Here is a 20826-nt window from a genome sequence, read left to right as displayed (position 1 = left end):
TAAGTAGATGGATAGCAACATTTTTTTACAAATAATTTGACTAGAGATTCAAGTACTTAACAAATTTATTGAAACTTTAAACTCTCAAAAAAATTGCATATAAATTATACTTTAGTTTTACACACTGATAAATAAATTTCATGGTTATTACATGCGTAAAGAAAAACGAAGAATTACTATCAGAGAAAAAAAAAACATCAGCAAGAAAAACTAACCGAATGCGACAAATGAATGCACATTGAATAAGTAATTTAAAGGGGGATGTAATTCTGATGTAACGGGTCGGAAAAATCAATTTTTTTTTTTTTGCATGAATCATTAGTAATATATTTGGAAAATAAAATTTAGATATAATTATATTTTACAGTAGCGCTCATAAGTATTTTGACAAAGATATTATTTCATATAACTTATAATGCATTTATAAATTTAAAAAAAGTTGTGCAAAATACTTATCAACAATTTAAACATTTTATAACAAAAATCGATAATTATATAATTTTTTAACAAAATATGCGACAGAAAACATTTTCATATAATAATGTTTTTTCTCTCAGTAAACGAGAAAGTATTTAAAGTTCAGAAATGAGATTGAAAATTACTGAGAGTAATTCATTTACGATGATGCTGAATTCTATTTAATTCAGTAACTTTCAATCCCATTTCTAATCTTCCAATACTTTCTCGTTTACTGGGCTATCATGTTTAATAGCGGATACTTGTAAATATTGTTTCTCTGATTTTTAGGATAACGCACATACTTTATTCCATTTAAAGAAAACAAACTTGCTCTCATCACTACAACAGTGTTTTACAATTTTTTCACGTAATGAAAAATATTTATTTTTTTGTTAATTTTTTGAAGTTAAATTATGCTTGATCTCTTCTGTCGGAATTACAAATTTCTCACAAAGTTCGATAGCTAGTTCTTTTCATTGTCAGTTGTAAATAAAATATTTACACATATACATATATGTTACGGCCTGATCAGACTTCACGATTATTTTCTTTTCATTAAATATCAGACCTAGTAAACGCGGGACCAACAAAAACTCTTAAAGAATATTATAATGCCAAAGCTGTTTTTCTCACGAGACACCAAGAGTTCGAACTTTCTCACAGAAAAAAATAACAAGGGGCATGGATATTTCAAAATACCTTGGCCGCTCAGTGTGCCTATTGTCGCCAGAAAAATCGTAAAAGTCAGAACTTTGCGGTAGCTGGAGTCTTTAACCGACTCCAGACGTTTAAAGTAAGAGGTAAAAAGAAAAATTGGCACCAGCTAGTCATATTCTTGGATTCCATCTACGGGAATCCTAGCTAATAGATAGGGTTTTACCGAGTAACAATCGGGCAATGACCGCAGTCGCATGCCGAGAAGGCGCGACACCTGATACGGCGCACGTGTTCAGTAGGTCTGGGAAACCGAGATGCATTAGTCGCACTCTCCACGTGACACCAAGGCCACGCAACAGTCGTAAACTGTCAAATTTATTAGATCAGTGACCCAAGGCTTTGCGAACTTATATACCGATTCTTAACCCTCCAATCCGAAAGCCGGGAATCGGGGGCATGCACCTCTATAGACCACCCATCATTCCATCGTATGGTCTAAAGACTACGCCCACCCAGATTTTAAGACACTAAGATGCACCCCACCTATGCTAATTAACACCAACCGGGTTACGCCATTTCAAAAACCTACTCCCATCGTATATGGACCCGAAACGACGCTACTCCTTATTCGTTGGGGCCCCTTTCTTCCTACCCCATTTCAAGTAACCTAATCATCTAAACCTAATCCTATTAGCTAAAAATGACGCCATTCTCCCCCGCATTAGAAATCTTCTTGCAAGACTAATTTCTATTCGATCCCCGCCTCAAAACCCTAAGATTTTCTAAATGAATCCACCTCAAGGAAAGGGTATAAAAACCCGTGTTCTGGTGGCTCCACACACAGTTTTTCAGGCAGTGTTTTGCGCAGTTCTTCACACAGTTTTACTCAGTTTAGCTCAGTTTCTTGAAATAGTCTTTCGAGTAGTTCGGGGGCTCGTATTAAAAGGTAAAAACTGGTCGCGAGTAGAGTCACCAATTGCCACTTTGCCATGACCAAGTGGTGCATCTCGAATAGAGGGTCCATCATCTTTACGACACCATCCCGCAGCAGGGTGCTCACCCATTTACAAAGAACAGGAAGTCCGACGTCTATACCGAACTATCCCTCAGCAGGGCGCCCATTTGGGACCACCGAAGCTGCTTAGCATTAACCGAGACTGCTCTGCAACGAGTAAGTCAGTTCATTCCTCTTTATTTTATTATTTTCTCTGTCCTGTCTCCGGAAGAATAAAACACTCACACACACACACACACACACACTATTGTAGAAAAAACACAGAAATTAATAACACACACATGCGATTAAGGGTTAAGTTTATTTGTATCAAAATTAAAAAAATCAATTAAATTAAAATGTAAAGCCTTAAGCAAATTAAACTTTTGTTCTTTTTCATTTAACCACACCTTCCTCGTTCGTCACCCCCTCACATCTTCCTTCTCAAATTGCGCACAAAAGTTTCGTCCCGGGTAAAAAAGATTCAATTCCTTGACCCAAAAAGAGAACCAACGAGCGGTTGATCTGTCGACGGAATAAAAACGACTCTTCCAGTCGCTGATCCGTCGCAAGTCCTAACGTGCCGCTCAGCTCGTGCAGTCAGGCCCGTTTACATTGATCGCCGAGTCCAACAAAAATTAACTTCTATCAGAACGTAACATATATTTACCGTCTATTTACCGCGAGAACACTAGAATATTGTGCTTCGTGTCGCGATAGTTGTAATTTACGATTTCCGTCAAATTGGAAAATAACATTAAATTCATACAAGTGTTAGAACGTGTATTTAGTCGTCACATCATCAAATTACTCCATTATTCTAAAAACGGAATATAGAATAATAGTTAAATTATTGAACTCTATTTGCGTGAGACTAAAGCAAGGATGAGTAACGACAACAATGAGCTCGTGCAGACTGGTGAGTTTAAAGAAAAATTAAAAAGTACAAGATGCGTCACAAATATTCTACTTACAAATTTAAATTATATGTCAAACTTTACAATCACATATACTATTGATGGATTATGGGCGGTATTCATAGTCCGTTCTTATATTCAAGATCGTCTTAAGCACGAACTTATATTCACTCTCTTCGTCAGACACAATCTATGTGTGACGAAGAGAGCGAATATAAGTCCGTGCTTAAGACGATTTTAAATATAAGAACGGACTATGAATACCGCCCTATGACTTAAAGCATGACTTATGATAGTTCCTCATAAAATGTTACATCTGTATAATGTCGCTGAATATCAAAACTACAGAAAAATTTTTGCAAAAATCTCGCGAATTTGAATGCAACAGTATTATTCATTACGATCTCCAAGTCATCTTTGTATATATTATTTGCATTTATTATTTATATCTTATATATAGTAACAGGTCCTGTACAGCTTGATAGTCTCGGCATAACACTAACCCATGAACATTTATCTTCCGGTTCCGAGAAGTTTTATAAAGTTCAACTTCCGGGGTTTTATAAAGACAAGAATGAAACTTTGAATTTTAGCATATTGAAGCGAAATCCGTGAGTCAAATCAAATTATCCATTATTGCATTTTTACAAAATATTTAGCATGTGCATATATAGACATAACTTGCAGACTGCACAATCTTTATATAAAATATTTTTACAAAACGTTTTAACAAAAATTGATTAAAATGTTTTTTTTTAACAAAAGGGACGTATATTGTTGAAAAGTTATTTGAACTCAATTCATCTAAAGCATAATGGAAATAATCTTGTCTAAATGAAGTTATTTGTATGTCAAAGTATGATTTTTTAAAGTGCGTTCTAGCACTGTTTTGCAAAATATTCTTCGTAACAATATCTTGTAAACAATTTAAAAACTTTATAAAATATTTATTTATAACATGCAAAATATTTTATAAAATATTATTAAATAAATATATATCTAACAAAATGCATTTCCTTTCAGAATTTACGATTTTAATAATTTATCTCTCAATCACACTGATGTAACGGATATTATGCCTTATGAATTATCCTTATTCAAAAATGCAGGCGGTAAAACTATCGTGGAAAATAGTAGTAACGGTTTGCGTCGCAATTTAAAAAACTTGCATTTTTATAGTTTGCAATGCAGAATTAATATAATTGCAGGAACAGGTATGTGCTTATACAATATACACGCAGTATCATACGGTGTGTGTATTTACATTACACACGTATAGAACTGAGTTTCTACTTTTATTTTATATTTAATATTTATATTATAATAAATATTTTTATTAACCAATAAGATATTTTTATTTTTTACAAACTAATTTATAAATAAAATACATAATATAATTATATTACAACTACAATATTTATATAATTATAACGTTAATAATATGATACATTAATAATAAGAAAATGATAACGTTAAATAAATGTTAATTAAATTTTATTACACACAAAAATTGAAGTAACTTTATTTTATAACTTGACAGGATATTATACTGCTAGTGTGCAGAATGACTCAAACCTTAATTTTACGCACGAAGAAATATACAATAAATTATTAAATGATCTAACTAACGAGATAGAAGGATCCTATCAAATTGGCGATTCTAACAATAAGATAAAAGCAGGATTCATCGGAGAAGTAGGCAGCAATTGGCCAATCCACGGTACATAATTACATACCAATTTGCTAAATTGTTAAATATATTTTACTATTATTTCCGATATTACAGTAAATAAGCAGTTAAAAAAACAGTGCAAGCAGAATCGGTATAAATAACGCTGCAAGTTTTTTTTATTTTAGTATACTTTTTAATGCTTTTCTATTATTTTAATGCAATAAAATATTTAGATGTTAATGAAAAGAGACAGAATAAACAATATGTAACCAATTGCAATTGAAACAATAGATGTTTCAATTTATAAGAGCACAATTGTGTTGCAAAATATCGTAAATATTAATCAATTTATAAGAAATCTAATAGAAGTTATATTTTCTACAATATTCTTAAAAATTTTTATTTTATATAATTACGTTCAAAAGTATGTTCTAATAATAATAAATTTAGAAATAAAATTGTATAACTAATATTTATTTATTACGTTAAATAAAACATTTAGCAGTTATATTACATTATTTTAAATTTACTGTTAGAGTTTGAAAAACGTTCTATTCGTGCCACTGGCGAAATCCAAGCGCAACTGCATTGTCCTGTGAATTTGAATCCCGGCGTTGAGGAAGAAGCACTTAGGGAAGTAATTAGGCTCTATCAAGAGGCCGGTGGTGATTCTAAAAAAGCGGCCATATCCAATATTGATCGTAAGTGCTATGCATTTTCTTACGTTCAACTAAGTTGTGTATTGAAAATATTGTCATACCTTAATGATATAAATTTAATAGGCACGTTGTGGTACGAGGACAAATTTATGGAATTCATGGACGACACTAAACACACTTACGTACAATTTGATCTGTTTGGTACTGAGCATTCTTTTATTCGAATGAGAAATAAATATTACAAGATATTATCAGACGCACAACGTATGAAACGTCTGGCAAAACTAAAGGAAGAAGAAAACTTACATCGAATTCTCATAAGTCATGATATTCACACTAAGGATAGATTGGTACGTACACCCCTTTTTTTTTATAATTTTACAAAATATATTTAATTTATTGTTATTATATTTATTTTTTAATACGTTATTTATTTTTCTTATTATTCTATTTTTAATTTAGGCAGTTAAACAAAAACCTATTTATATATAAATTATAATTTAATTTTAAACGATCATAATATCAGTTATAAGTAATCTGTGCAATTAACTCTCAAAAATATTCTACTGACGTTTAAGGTCACTTTTGGCGGTCTCGGATACGCTCATATTTTGAAAAACTTTGTGCCACATATGTCAAGAAGGAATTTTACAGATAACGATATAACGATGTTAACCACTGAAAATCCTAAGAGATGGCTAAGCTGGAAACAATAATTCACACACAAGAAAATTTGCATATCACTTTTCTTATGTAAAGTACGATGTATAAAACAATATAATAAATCTTTTAAGCATTATTATTGTTTGTGTTGGAAAGATTTGCGAAAAGATTTTTATTTGTTTTTCCCGCGCCGTAGCCTAATAGTAAGCAAACGCCTATCCGATGGCGCTTTTGTATGTTTTCCGTTTCCGACAATAAAGCTCTCTCTTAGATTGACCGCAAGTGAGTACACACGTTTTCTTTGTACCTTCGATAAATCATAACAGTTTGTTTTACTTTTATTTTGTTTATTGCATTTATTTGCAATATAAAAAATGTGCAAAAGCATTAACATCATTCTTACAAAGATTTACTCAGTTAAAAAGGCTCGATCGGAACGTTAATATTTGTCGCTACTTAAATAAATGTCAATATTTATTTTTAACGTCAATATGAACTATGTATACACGTTACAAACTTCACAAGAAGTATCGTCAGTTAGAAAGTGTTCTAGTATGATGCCACAGCAGTTCGAATTTACGGCTTCTCGGCATCAGATATATTTTACATTTCCGTGCTATTTGTAATAAATGTAACATATTTATCACATATTTATCTTACTAAATTTTAAAACATATATTTAGTTGCATTATTATAATTCGACACGTACTATATAAAATATAAATTAAATTATTGAAAAGGCTTTGTCTCTAAGTAGTGTGAAAATGATGGAAATTGTGAAAGATGATAAATTTGTGAAAACAAGTAAATCTGAAGACAATTAAAACATAAAAAAAGTATATAATAAATAATACGTTTAATTCATACATTTTTTACAAGTTTTGTTACATATTAAGGTTCATGTTCATACAAGGAACTGATACACGACGTACAAAAAATATATTTCTATTTAAAAAAAAGTCTTAAAATTTTGTTTTATTTATTTCACGAGACAGCTTCGAAATTGTAATAAATAACTTGCAATTCATAAATAGATCACGATTCATAGATATAAGTGCGCAGTTTATGATAGTCCTTATTAAATTTCAAATCTATTCAACTCAATCAAAAACTATATTCTTATTCAATACTGATTTTTTCTATTATATTGAAAAAACAAATAGTTACAGTAACCATTTGTCTCGTTTCGACACCAATTATATTTTTATGAAAATCTTCCAACTATGCAAATTATAATTAATTCAACAGTGCCATCGTCATAATTATTTCACTACAATTATTTTACTATGTAATTACAGTTTCAAATATCTCAATGTAGTCTTTTGAGAATTTTTCTATATACATTTTTTACATTATTTACATTTTGTGTAGTAACAGGACCTGTACTACTGGATCAACTCGGCGTTACATTAACGCACGAGCATCTTTTTGGCGATTTTTTCAACTGTTTTAAGCGAGCTCCGTATTCGCATGAGCTTTCGAGAGATCATACAAAAATTACATTGAAAGGTAGCGGCTATCTTAATCTATATCCGTAAGTCAATCTAAATATCTCTGATATCTCAGAAGAATGTTTCTTCATATGTGCTCCAAACATGAACAGTCAAGCAACTCAATTATTAAAATAAAATTATTAATATATATTATATAAAATATTAATATTTAATACAATATTTTGATTTAGGTATAGCAATATGAACAATTTGAAATTTTTTGGTAAGGAAGATATAATTAGTCAAAGTGAAATATTGCAGTTCAGACAACATAATAAGAAAACAATTGTGGAAAATAGCAATCATGGTTTGAGATGTTCTAACATATGGGACAAATAGAAAAATGTGTCCTTAAGACAGAATATTAACATAATTATTGGAACAGGTAGGGTTGTACGAATGTTATTACTAACTGAGTAATTGTTAAGTACTTTAAGCCTTTTGCGAGTTAAGTACTTTAAATACAAATTTAATTTAATTAAACTTAATTTTGAAAATTTTGACATTAAATTCGTTTTGGTTTGCAATGCCTCAATTGTGTTTTTGAGTATTATCGTAATTGACAAATTTTCTTTAAGGAATTATTATTATTGTTACTTTATTACACTTTTTTAATTTGAACAGGATATTATGTTGCTCAGACGCAAGTTGCATCAACCCTAAATATGTCAAAAGAAAGTATATATAATGTTATGTGTACGGAATTAAAAAAAGGTATTGTATATCGTGAACATTATCAAACATCCACAATAAAAACAGGATTTATCGGCAAAGTGGGCAGTTTTTGGCCAATTCATGGTACATTGCTTGCATATTTTAATCTGTTAAACTGTGGATAATCCATACAAGCAGTTAATCGTTTTATAACATAATTAATATAATTTTTTTATGGTATTACAATTAAAACAAGATGAGGTATCCTTTTGCACTTTTAACATTAAATTAAAATACATGTATATTTTATTTGATTGAAAAAAAAAAAAAGTACATTACAATAAGGGTGCATATTGAACAAATTTTATATTTTTGAAAAGTATTTTAATTATTAATAAATTAAATATTATTTACTAACTAATTATAAACTTAATCAAAATTATTTTTTAAAATACATTTTTTTATTTTTATTTAAGGTTGCTCACAAAATTATATTCAAATAAAAATGCGTTTACAAATAAAATAATTTTTTAAAATTATAATTCTTAACCCATTGTTGTATGTTGAAGAGTATTTATGATATATCGTATTTATATTGTATCGTAAATTTGTAGCCTTTGAAAAACGTTCTATTTCTACAACTGGCGAAGTGCAAGAAAAATTGCATTGTCCTGTTAGCTTTAGTCCTGGATCGAATGCATCCGGATCGAAAGCATCTGCACCTATGGAGATAATGCGTATCTATCAAGAGGCCGGAGGGAACGCTCGCAAAGCCATTATGTGTCACGTTGATCGTAAGAGATCCACAAATTTTTTTTTCATTACTATAGTTAATAATGCTTCCAACATATATTTGTCAAATAAAGTTAAAAGACATTGATATAATTTATCCTCATTAAGATAGTCATTATTGTCGTTGGTTTTAATATATATACCTTTTTCAGTCTCAAAAAATGTTTGGTGTAACTTTTGAAACATTTCAGACATTACCAAAAATTATTCAATATGAGTTACAATACGAGTTTAATAGAAATTTAATTGAGAAATAAGTTTAGTTTATAAACGAATTGTTAGCGCCTTAAATTTTCGTACATCTTAATCTTTTTACGCTAAAGACACGCGTTACAAATATACATTTCTTAAAATAACGTTCATAATTAAAATAATATTGTAATATATTTTACATGCGATCACATAATATATTTTTTGAACATTGTAATTTTTATTTAGTCTATACACTATTATTGCAACAAACTGATAAAATTATCTTATTAGGTACTTTGACCAACGAGGAACAACTCATGGAATTCGCAGATGATAATAAATGTTACATTCAAATCTCTATGTTTGGTACCGAGTGTTCTTTTTATCAACACGATTCGACTGCTGTTATACTGTCAGATGCAGAGCGTGTCGAATTTATTGCAAAATTCAAAAAAGAATCGAAATTGGATCAGGTATTAATGAGTTACGATATTCATACCAAAAACAGACTGGTACGTCTTTTAATCTGATAATCTTTCAATTTTTTTATTTGATGTTACATCAAAAATTTAATTAGTTATCTTTGTTTTTTATTACTATAGTTTTATTACTATATTACTATATTTATTACTTTGTTGGACAGTGTTGTTTAATTTTACTTTTATTTAATTATCCGTATAGAACAAAAAGTTCACGCAACGCTGTTTACACAACGTTATATGAACGTTTGCTCAACGTTGAAACACGTTGTATGACTTCCATATAACATCTAAATGTTCAGATTATACTTAAAGTACATAAAACATTGACTTTCTAACATTAATTTCTATGAACATTTGAACGTTGTCCCAACGTTGCAAAAACATCAAATTCTGTACGGGTGATATCTTGTTGTCATACACGTATCTTTAATTTACATCAATATTATATTAATAGTACAAATATAGAACATAAATTATTTAATCGTTAAAAAAAAATTTATTAAGATATTTGTAAAGTTAAAGTAATTATATAAATAAACAAACTAAAATTATTTTATTCATTTTTGAGGTAATGTATGTCGGTCATGGATATAATTATATCGGTCAATGGGTTATACCGTATATGAGAGCAAGTGGTTTCGCAGATGAGAATATCACACAAATGATGATAAAAAATCCTAAAAATTGGCTAAGCCGTGGTTAATAATCGATTTATATAAAAAATTTATTTTTTTTTTACAAAACATAAAAGCATGAATGAAAAGTGCACCACAACTCTTCTATATGCGATATTGTTTTTTTTTTCCTAAAAATTGTAAACAGTTTATGCCGTAGCTATTAAGTACTATAACTGTAATCGTCTATAATATGCAACAATTTTAGAATAATGTATTATTTTTTCAAATAAATACTCGGCATTCAATTCTCATCTAAATTGCGCACGTGGATATAAGAATCGAATTTTGCATCGGGATCATAAGTGCATATACACGAAAATGTAAACGACGCAGCTCAATCTGCAGAATACTATGGATACGCCGTAGTGTAATTAACTCGTTTATTGTTAAAACGCAAGCACGATATCGTCGCAGCAATGAGTAAAGCATGCTAGAACTATGCGATAAAATATTTTTGAAAGCAATGTCTCTCTCATGCCATAAAAGAGCACCTGGAATTCGTTTCCGATTTGCATCGTAATTGTTTTATCATCATTAATGCAACATCTGCGGTAAAATTGAAAAGTATTGTTTAATTATTGGATGAGACATTGATAATAAAGAATAGAGTACAAAATTTTTAAACAATAATAAATTTTTTTTATTTTTATTTGTTTTTTGCTTTCAAAAACATTTTTCGGGAATTTCTTTTTTATATTTTTTAATTATTATTATATCCATTTTTCAGGAAATTGTTTTATTTTTTTATTAAGTTGCAGCTTAGACAATTATACGATTGTAAGATAAATTTCTACAATTTGTTTATGCGTATTTAATGCAATAATTATTTATTTTTTAAATTGTAATTATACATGAAGAGATTAAAAGCGAGATGGAGAGATTAAGAGCGACTGAAAGAACGTTTAAAATCAGTGATCAATCGCTGATAATATAATGATATGTAATAATAATAATAATATAATAATATATAATAATTTATACTACATTTTTGCTATATCAATTTAGTCTGCGATGTGATTCATGCCAGAGCAATGTACAACATATATTAATACTTTTAAGTGGATGAATAGCAACATCATTTTAAAAATAATTTGACTAGAGATTCGAGTACGTAACAAATTTATTGAAACTTTAAACTCTCAAAAAAATTGCATATAAATTATACTTTAATTTTACACACTGACTAAATAAAATTCATAGAAATTACACGCGTAAAGAAAAACGAAAAATATCAGAACAAAAAAACATCAGCAAGAAAAACTAACCGAATGCGAAGTGAATGCACATTAGATAAGTAATTCAAGGAGGGATTCTGATGTAACGGATCGGAAAAATCAATCATTTTTTTTGCATGAATTATTAGTAATATATTTAAAAAATAAAATTTAAATATCATTATATTTACAGTGACGCTCATTTTGACAATGGTATTATTGCATATAACTTATAATGAAATTATAAGTTTAAAAAAAAATGAGTAAAATATTTATGAATAACTTAAACATTTTATAACAAAAGACGATAATTATATAATTTTTTAATAAAATAAGCGACAGAAAACATCCCCATATAATAATGTTTTTTTTCCTAGTAAACGAGAAAGTATTGAAAGTATAGAAATGGGATTGAAAATTATTGAAAAGAATTTATTTACAATAATGCTGAATTTTATTCCATTTTTTTCAGTAATTTTCAATTCCATTTCTAAACTTCTAATACTTTTTCGTTTACTGGGCTACCATGTTTAATAGCGGATATTTGTGAATATTGTTTCTTTCATTTTTAGGATAACGCACATACTTTATTCCATTTAAAGAAAATAAGCTTGCTTTTATCTTCACAACAGTGTATTACATTTTCTTCACGTAATAAAAAATACTTATTTCTATGTCAATTTTTTTAAGTTAAATTATGTTTGATCTCTTCGGTTGGAATTACAAAGTTCTTACAGAGTTCGATAGTTAGTTTGTTTTCATTTTCAGTTGTAAATAAAATATTTGCACATATACATGTATCTACCGTCTATTTGCCGCAAGAACACTAGAATATTGTGCTTCGTGTCGCGATAGTTGTAATTTATGATTTCCAAATGAAATTTGCAAATAACATTAGATTCATACAAGTGTTAGAACGTGCATTTGGTCGTCACATCGTAAAATTACTGCATTATTACGATTCTAAAAACGGAATATAGAATAATAGTTTAATTATTGAACTCTATCTGCATGAGACCAAAGCAAGGATGAGTAACGACAACAATGAACTCGTGCAGACTGGTGAGTTTAAAGAAAAATTAAAAAGTACAAGATGCGTCACAAATATTCTATTTACAAATTTAAATTATATATGTCAAATTTAATAATTACATATACTATTGATAGATTATGACTTAAAGCATGACTTATGATAGTTCCTCATAAAATGTTACATCTGTATAATGTCGCTATCAAAGCTACATAAAAATTATTGCAAAAATCTGCAAATTTGGATGCAACAGTATTACTCATTACAATCTCCAAGTCATCTTTGTATATATTATTTGCATTTATGATTTGTATTTTATATATAGTAACAGGTCCTGTACAGCTTGATAGTCTCGGCATAACACTAACGCATGAACATCTATCCTGCGACTTCACGGAGTTTTATAGAGATCAAATTCCAGATTTTTTTGACAACTATATTGTACCTTTGCATGCTGGAATTATTTCCATACTCAAGCGATATCCGTAAGTCAATTCAAATTATCTATTATTGTATTTCTACGAAATATTTAGCATGCGCATATATAGACATAACTTGCAAACTTCACAATCTTTTCACGAAACACTTTAACAAAAATTAATTAAAATGTTTTTTAACAAAAAGGACGTATGTTGTTGAAATGTTATTTGAACTAAACTCATCTAAAGCATAACGGAAATATTTTTGTCTATATAAAGTTATTTGTATGATAAAGTACGCTTTTTTGAAGTGTGTTCTGGCACAGTTTTTGCAAAATATTCTTTGTAAGAATATCTTGTCAACAATTAAAAAGCTTTATAAAATATTTTCTTATATTATGCAAAATATTTTATAAAAAATTATTAAATAAATATATATCTAACAAAGTACATTTTGTTTCAGATATGGCAATATTAATAATTTACGTTTAAATTATTTTGATGTAACGAATATTATGCCTTATGAATTGTTCTTATTCGAAAATGCAGGCGGTAAAACCATCGTGGAAAATACCAGTACCGGATTGGGTCGCGATTTAAAACAATTGCAAGATTATAGTGTGAAATGCAAAATTAATATAATTGCAGGAACAGGTATGTGCTTATATAATATATACGCTATATCATACGGTGTGGGTATTTACATTATACACATTTAGAATCGAGCTTTTACTTTTATTTCATATTTAATATTTATGTTATAATAAATATTTTTATTAACAAATAAAATATTTTTATTTTTACAATTTAAATTATAAATAAATTACTTAATATAATTATAACTACACTATTTATATAATTATAACGTTAATAATACAATACATTAATAATAAAGAAATAATAACGTTAAATAAATGTTAAGTAAATTTGTTTACACAAGAATTAAAGTAATTTTATTTTATAACTTGACAGGATATTATACTGCTAGCGTGCAGAATGACTCAAACCTTAATTTTACGCACGAAGAAATATACAATAAATTATTAAATGATCTAACTAACGAGATAGAAGGATCCTATCAAATTGGCGATTCTAACAATAAGATAAAAGCAGGATTTATCGGAGAAGTAGGCAGCAGTTGGCCGATCCACGGTACATAATTTCATACCAATTTGCTAAATTGTTAAATATATTTTACTATTATTTCCGATATTGCAGTAAATAAACAGCTAATAAAACAATGCAAGCAAAATTGGAATAAATAACGCTACAAGTTTATTTATTTTAGTATACTTTTTAATGCTTTTCTACCATTTTAATGCAATTAAATATTTAGATATTAATGAAAAAAGACAGAATAAACAATATGTAACCAATTGCAATTGAAACAATAAATGTTTCAATTTATAAGAGCATAATTGTGATGCAAAATATCGTAAATATTAATCAATTTATAAGAAATTAATAGAAATTATATTTTCTACAATATTTTTTTAGATTTTTATTTTGTATAATTAAGTTTAAAAGTATGTTTTAATAATGATAAATTTAGAAATAAAATTGTTTAACTAATATTTATTTATTACGTTAAATAAAACATTTAGCAGTTATATTTCATTATTTTAAATTTACTGTTAGAGTTTGAAAAACGTTCTATTCGTGCCACTGGCGAGATTCAAGCGCAACTGCATTGTCCTGTGAATTTGAATCCCGGCGTTGAAGAAGATGCACTTAGGGAAGTAATTAGGCTCTATCAAGAGGCCGGTGGTGATTCTAGAAAAGCGGCCATATCCAACATTGATCGTAAGAGCTATGCATTTTCCTACTTTCAACTAAGTTGCATATCGAAAATGTCATATCTTAATGATATAAATTTAATAGGCACGTTGTGGCACGAGGACAAATTTATGGAATTCATGGACGATACTAAACACACTTACGTACAACATGATCTGTTTGGTACTGAGCATTCTTTCTGTCGAATGAGAAATAAGTATTACAATATATTATCAGACGCACAACGTATCAAACGTTTCGCAAAACTGAAGGATGAAGGAAACTTGGATCGAATTCTCATAAGTCATGATATTCACACTAAGGATAGATTGGTACGTACATTTCTTTTTTTTTAATAATTTTACAAAATAAATTTAATTTATTGTTATTATTTTTATTTTTTAATGCGTTATTTATTTTATTTATTAAACTATTTTTAATTTAGGCAGGTAAATAAAAAGCAATTTATATATAAACTATAATTGGATTTTAAACGATAATATTTCAGTTATAAGTAATCTGAGCAATTAACTCTCAAAAATATTCTACTGATGTTTAAGGTCACTTATGGCGGTCTCGGATATGCTCATATTTTGAAAAACTTTGTGCCACATATGTCAAGATGGAATTTTACAGTTAACGATACAACGATATTAACCACTGAAAATCCTAAGAGATGGCTAAGCTGGAAACAATAATTTGCACACAAGAAGATTTGCATATTATTTTTCTTATGTAAAGCACGATGTATAAAACAATATAATAAATATTTCAAGCATTATTATTGTTCATTTTACTTCTATTTTGTTTATTGCATTTATTTGCGACATAAAAATTTTGCAAAAACATTAAAATCATTCTTAGATAGATTTACTTAGATAAAAAGACTCGGTCGAACGTTAATATTTGTCGCTACTCAAATAAATGTCAATATTTATTTTTAACGTCAATATGAACTATGTGTACACGTTTCAAACTTCACAAGAAGTATCGTCAGTTAGAAAGTGTTCTAGTATGATGCCACAGCAGTTCGAATTTACGGCTTCTCGGCATCAGATATATTTTACATTTCCGTGCTATTTGTAATAAATGTAACATATTTATCACATATTTATCTTACTAAATTTTAAAACATATATTTAGTTGCATTATTATAATTCAACACGTACTATATAAAATATAAATTAAATTATTGAAAAGGCTTTGTCTCTAAGTAGTGTGAAAATGATGAAAATTGTGAAAGATGTTAAATTTGTGGAAACAGGTAAATCTGCAGACAATTAAAACATAAAAAAAGTATATATAAATAATACGTTTAATTCATACATTTTTTACAAGTTTTGTTACATATGAAGGTTCATGTTCATACAAGGAACTGATACACGACGTACAAAAATTATATTTTTATTTAAAAGAAAGTCTTAAAATTTTGTTTTATTTATTTCACGAGACAGCTTCAAAATTGTAATAAATAACTTGCAATTCATAGATAGATCACGATTCACAGATATAAAGGCGCAGTTTATGATAGTCCTTATTAAATTTTAAATTTGTTTAACTCAATCAAAAACTATATTTTTATTCAATACTGATTATTTCAACTACATTAAAAGAACAAATAGTTACAGTAATCATTCGTCTCGCTTCGACACTAATTATATTTTTATGAAAATCTTCCAACTATGCAAGTTAATTCAACACTGCTATCGTCATAATTATATCACTACAATTATTTTATTATGTAATTACAGTTTCAAATATCTCAACGTAGTCTTTCGAGAATTTTTCTATATACATTTTTTACATTATTTACAATTTGTGTAGTAACAGGACCTGTACTGCTGGATGACCTCGGTATTACATTAACGCACGAGCATCTTTTTAGCGATTTTTCCAACTGTTTTAAGCGAGCTCCGTATTCGCATGAGCTTTCGAGAGATCATACAAAAATTACATTGAAAGGTAGCGGCTATCTTAATCTATATCCGTAAGTCAATCTAAATATCTCTGATATCTCCGAAGAATGTTTCTTTATATGTGCTCCAAACATGAACAGTCAAGCAACTCAATTATTAAAATAAAATTATTAAAATATATTATATAAAATATTAATATTTAATACAATATTTTGATTTAGGTATAGCAATATGAACAATTTGAAATTTTTGGATAAGGGAAAAATAATTAGTCAAAGTGAAATATTGCAGTTCAGACAACATGATGGGAAAACAATTGTGGAAAATAGCAATCATGGTTTGAGATGTTTTAACATGCAAGACAAATACAGAAATGTGTCCTTAAAACAGAATATTAACATAATTATTGGAACAGGTAGAGTTGTACGAATGTTATTACTGATAGAGAAGATAGTAAAGTATTTTAAGCCTTTTGCGAGTTAAGTACTTTAAATACAAATTTAATTTAATTAAACTTAATTTTGAAAATTTTGACATTAAATTCGTTTTGGTTTGCAATGCCTCAATTGTGTTTTTTGAGTATTATCGTAATCGGTAAATTTTTTTTTTAAGTATTATTATTATTGTTACTTTATTTTATTTTCTTAATTTCAACAGGATATTATGTTGCTCAGACGCAAGTTGGATCAACCTTAAATATGTCAAAAGAAAATATGTATAATGTTATGTGTACGGAATTAAAAAAAGGTATTGCAGATCGTGAACATTATAAAACATCCTTAATAAAAGCAGGATTTATCGGCGAAGTGGGCAGTTCTTGGCCAATTCATGGTACATTGCTTGCATATTTTAATCTGTTAAACTGTGGATAATCCATACAAGCAGTTAATCGTTTTATAAGATAATTAATATAATTTTTTATGATATTACAATTAAAACAAGATGAGGTATTTTTTTGCACTTTTAACATTGAATTAAAATACATGTATATTTTATTTGATTGAAAAAAAAGAAAGAAGAGTACATTACAAGAAGGGTGCATATTGAACAAATTTTATATTTTTAAAAAGTATTTTAATTATTAATAAATTAAATATTATTTACTAACTAATTATAAAATTAATCAAAGTTACTTTTTAAGATACATTTTTTTACTTTTATTTATTGCTCAAAAATTATATATTTTAATAATAATGCATTTACAAATAAAATAATTTTTTAAATTATAATTCTTAACCCAAGGTTGTATGTTGAAGAGTATTTATGATATATCGTATTTATATTGTATCGTAAATTTGTAGCCTTTGAAAAACGTTCTATTTCTACAACTGGCGAAGTGCAAGAAAAATTGCATTGTCCTGTTAGCTTTAGTCCTGGATCAAATGCATCCGGATCGAAAGCATCTGCACCTATGGAGATAATGCGTATCTATCAAGAGGCCGGAGGGAACGCTCGCAAAGCCATTATGTGTCACGTTGATCGTAAGAGATCCACAAATTTTTTTTTCATTACTATAGTTAATAATGCTTCCAACATATATTTGTCAAATAAAGTTAAAAAACATTGATATAATTTATCCTCATTAAGATAGTCATTATTGTCGTTGGTTTTAATATATGTACCTTTTTCAGTCTCAAAAAATGTTTGGTGTAACTTTTGAAACATTTCAGACATTACCAAAAATTATTTAATATGAGTTACAATACGAGTTTAATTAAAGTTTAATTGATAAATAGGTTTAGTTAAAAAACGAATTGTTTGCGCCTTAAATTTTCGTACATCTTAATTTTTTTTACGTTAAAGACACGCGTTACAAATATACATTTCTTAAAATAAAGTTTAAAATTAAAATAATATTGTAATATATTTTACATGCGATCTCATAATATATTTTTTGAACATTGTAATTTTTATTTAGTCTATACACTATTATTGCAACAAACTGATAAAATTATCTTATTAGGTACTTTGACCAACGAGGAACAACTCATGGAATTCGCAGATGATAACAAATGTTACATTCAATTCTCTATGTTTGGTACCGCGTGTTCTTTCTATCAACACGATCCGACTGCTGTTATATTGTCAGATGCAGAGCGTGTCGAATTTATTGCAAAATTCAAAAAAGAATCGAAATTGGATCAGGTATTAATGAGTCACGATATTCATACCAAAAACAGACTGGTACGTCTTTTAATCTGATAATCTTTCAATTCTTTTATTTGATGTCACATCATAAATTTAATTAGCTATCCTTATTTTTGTACAGTGTTGTTTAATTTTGCTTTTATTTAATTATCCGTATAGAACATAAAGTTCACACAACGTTGTTTACACAACGTTATATAAACGTTTGTTCAACGTTGAAACACGTTGTATAACTTCCATGTAACATCTAAATGTTCAGATTATACTTAAAGTACATAAAACATTGACTTTCTGACATAAATTTCTATGAACATTTGGACGTTGTCCCAACGTTGCAAGAACATCAAATTCTGTACGGGTGATATCTTGTTGTCATACACGTATCTTTAATTTACATCAATATTATATTAATAGTACAAATATAGAACATAAATTATTTAATCGTTAAAACAAAATTTATTAAGATATTTGTAAAATTAAAGTAATTTTATAAATAAACAAACAAAAATTATTTTATTTAATTTTAAGGCAAAGTATGGCGGTCATGGATTTGGTCATATCGGTCAATGTATTATACCGTATATGAGAGAAAGTGGTTTTGCAGATGAGGATATCACACAACTGATGGTTGAAAATCCTAAGAATTGGTTAAGCTGGGGCCAATAATAGATTTCTTTTATATGCGATATTGTTTTTTTTTCTAAAAATTGTAAACAGTTTATGCCGTAGCTATTAAGTACTATAACTATATTTATCTATAATGAGCAACAATTTTAGAATAATGTGTTTTTCTTTCAAATAAGTACACGACATTCAATTCTCGTCTAAATTGCGCACGTGGATATAAGAATGGAATTTTGCATCGAGATCATAAGTACATATACACGAAAATGTAAACGACGTTGCTCAATCTGCAGAATACTACGGATACGCCGTGGTGTAATTAACTCGTTTATTGTTAAAACGCGAGCACAATATTGTCGCAATGACTAAAGCATGTTTGAACTATGCGATAAAATATTTTCGAAAGCAATGTTTCTCTCATGCCATAAAAAAGTACCTGGAATTCGTTTTCGATTTGCATCATAATTGTTTTATCATCATTAATGCAACATCCGCGGTAAAATTGGAAAGTGATGTTTAATTATCGGTTGAAACATTGATAATAAAGAATAGAGTACAAAATTTTAAAACAATGATAAATTTTTTTAAATTTTATTTGTTCTTTGCTTTCAAAAACATTTTTCGTGAATTTTTTTTTTATATTTTTTAATTATGATTATATCCATTTTTCAGTAAATTGTTTTATTTTTTATTAAGTTTTAGCTTAGACAATTATACGATTGTAAGATAAATTTCCACAACTTATTTATGTGTATTTAATGCGACAATTATTTATTTTTTAAATTATAATTATACATGAAGAGATTAAAAGCGAGATGGAAAGATTAAGAGCGATTGAAAAAACGTTTGAGATCAGCGATTAATTGCTGATAATATAATGATATGTAATAATAATAATAATATAATAATATATAATAATTTATATCATATTTTTGCTATATCAATTTAGTCTGCGATGTGATTCATGCCAGAGCAATTATAACATATATTAATACTTTTAAGTAGATGGATAGCAACATTTTTTTACAAATAATTTGACTAGAGATTCAAGTACGTAACAAATTTATTGAAACTTTAAACTCTCAAAAAAATTGCATATAAATTATACTTTAATTTTACACACTGACTAAATGAAATTCATAGAAATTACACGCGTAAAGAAAAACGAAGAATATCAGAGCAAAAAAAACATCAACAAGAAAAACTAACCGAATGCGAAGTAAATGTATATTAGATAAGTAATTTAAGGAGGAGGATTCTGATGTAACAACTCGAAAAAACCAACCCTTTTTTTTGCATGAATTATTAGTAATATATTTGGAAAATAAAATTTAAATATCATCATATTTACAGTAGCGCTCATTTTGACAAAGATATTATTTCATATA

The 20826-nt window shown here is 28.0% G+C and overlaps 2 protein-coding genes across 7 annotated transcripts; both read left to right on the top strand.

Moving 5' to 3' along the window:
- The first annotated feature begins 2681 nt into the window (after positions 1–2681).
- On the top strand, positions 2682–15531 carry LOC105677453 (phosphotriesterase-related protein-like). 4 transcript variants are annotated; one of them, XM_067350468.1, is made up of 13 exons: positions 6360–6652; positions 7393–7555; positions 7706–7899; positions 8139–8312; positions 8783–8962; positions 9444–9664; positions 10203–12587; positions 12881–13040; positions 13438–13628; positions 13947–14126; positions 14613–14777; positions 14856–15082; positions 15311–15531. In XM_067350468.1, the coding sequence occupies exons 7-13, from the start codon at positions 12554–12556 to the stop codon at positions 15446–15448; spliced, it is 1095 nt and encodes a 364-aa protein (XP_067206569.1). In that variant the 5' UTR covers positions 6360–6652; positions 7393–7555; positions 7706–7899; positions 8139–8312; positions 8783–8962; positions 9444–9664; positions 10203–12553; the 3' UTR covers positions 15449–15531. The 4 variants fall into 4 exon arrangements, with proteins under 4 accessions (XP_067206570.1, XP_067206569.1, XP_067206568.1 ...); XM_067350467.1 differs by lacking the exon at positions 6360–6652 and adding an exon at positions 6685–6857; XM_067350466.1 differs by lacking the exon at positions 6360–6652 and adding an exon at positions 6894–7309.
- Positions 15532–15676: 145 nt separating this feature from the next.
- Positions 15677–19947, top strand: LOC105677451 (phosphotriesterase-related protein-like). 3 transcript variants are annotated; one of them, XM_067350460.1, is made up of 8 exons: positions 15677–16014; positions 16373–16491; positions 16575–16737; positions 16888–17081; positions 17324–17497; positions 17968–18147; positions 18630–18850; positions 19343–19947. In XM_067350460.1, the coding sequence occupies exons 2-8, from the start codon at positions 16416–16418 to the stop codon at positions 19478–19480; spliced, it is 1146 nt and encodes a 381-aa protein (XP_067206561.1). In that variant the 5' UTR covers positions 15677–16014; positions 16373–16415; the 3' UTR covers positions 19481–19947. The 3 variants fall into 3 exon arrangements, with proteins under 3 accessions (XP_067206561.1, XP_067206562.1, XP_012231491.1); XM_067350461.1 differs by lacking the exon at positions 16373–16491 and having other exon boundaries at positions 16581–16737; XM_012376068.2 differs by lacking the exon at positions 16373–16491.
- The last annotated feature ends 879 nt before the right edge of the window (positions 19948–20826 follow it).

The sequence above is a fragment of the Linepithema humile genome, chromosome 2 (assembly GCF_040581485.1).
Source record: "Linepithema humile isolate Giens D197 chromosome 2, Lhum_UNIL_v1.0, whole genome shotgun sequence".
Lineage (NCBI taxonomy): Eukaryota > Metazoa > Arthropoda > Insecta > Hymenoptera > Formicidae > Linepithema > Linepithema humile.
This window is presented reverse-complemented; position numbering and strand designations above follow the sequence as displayed.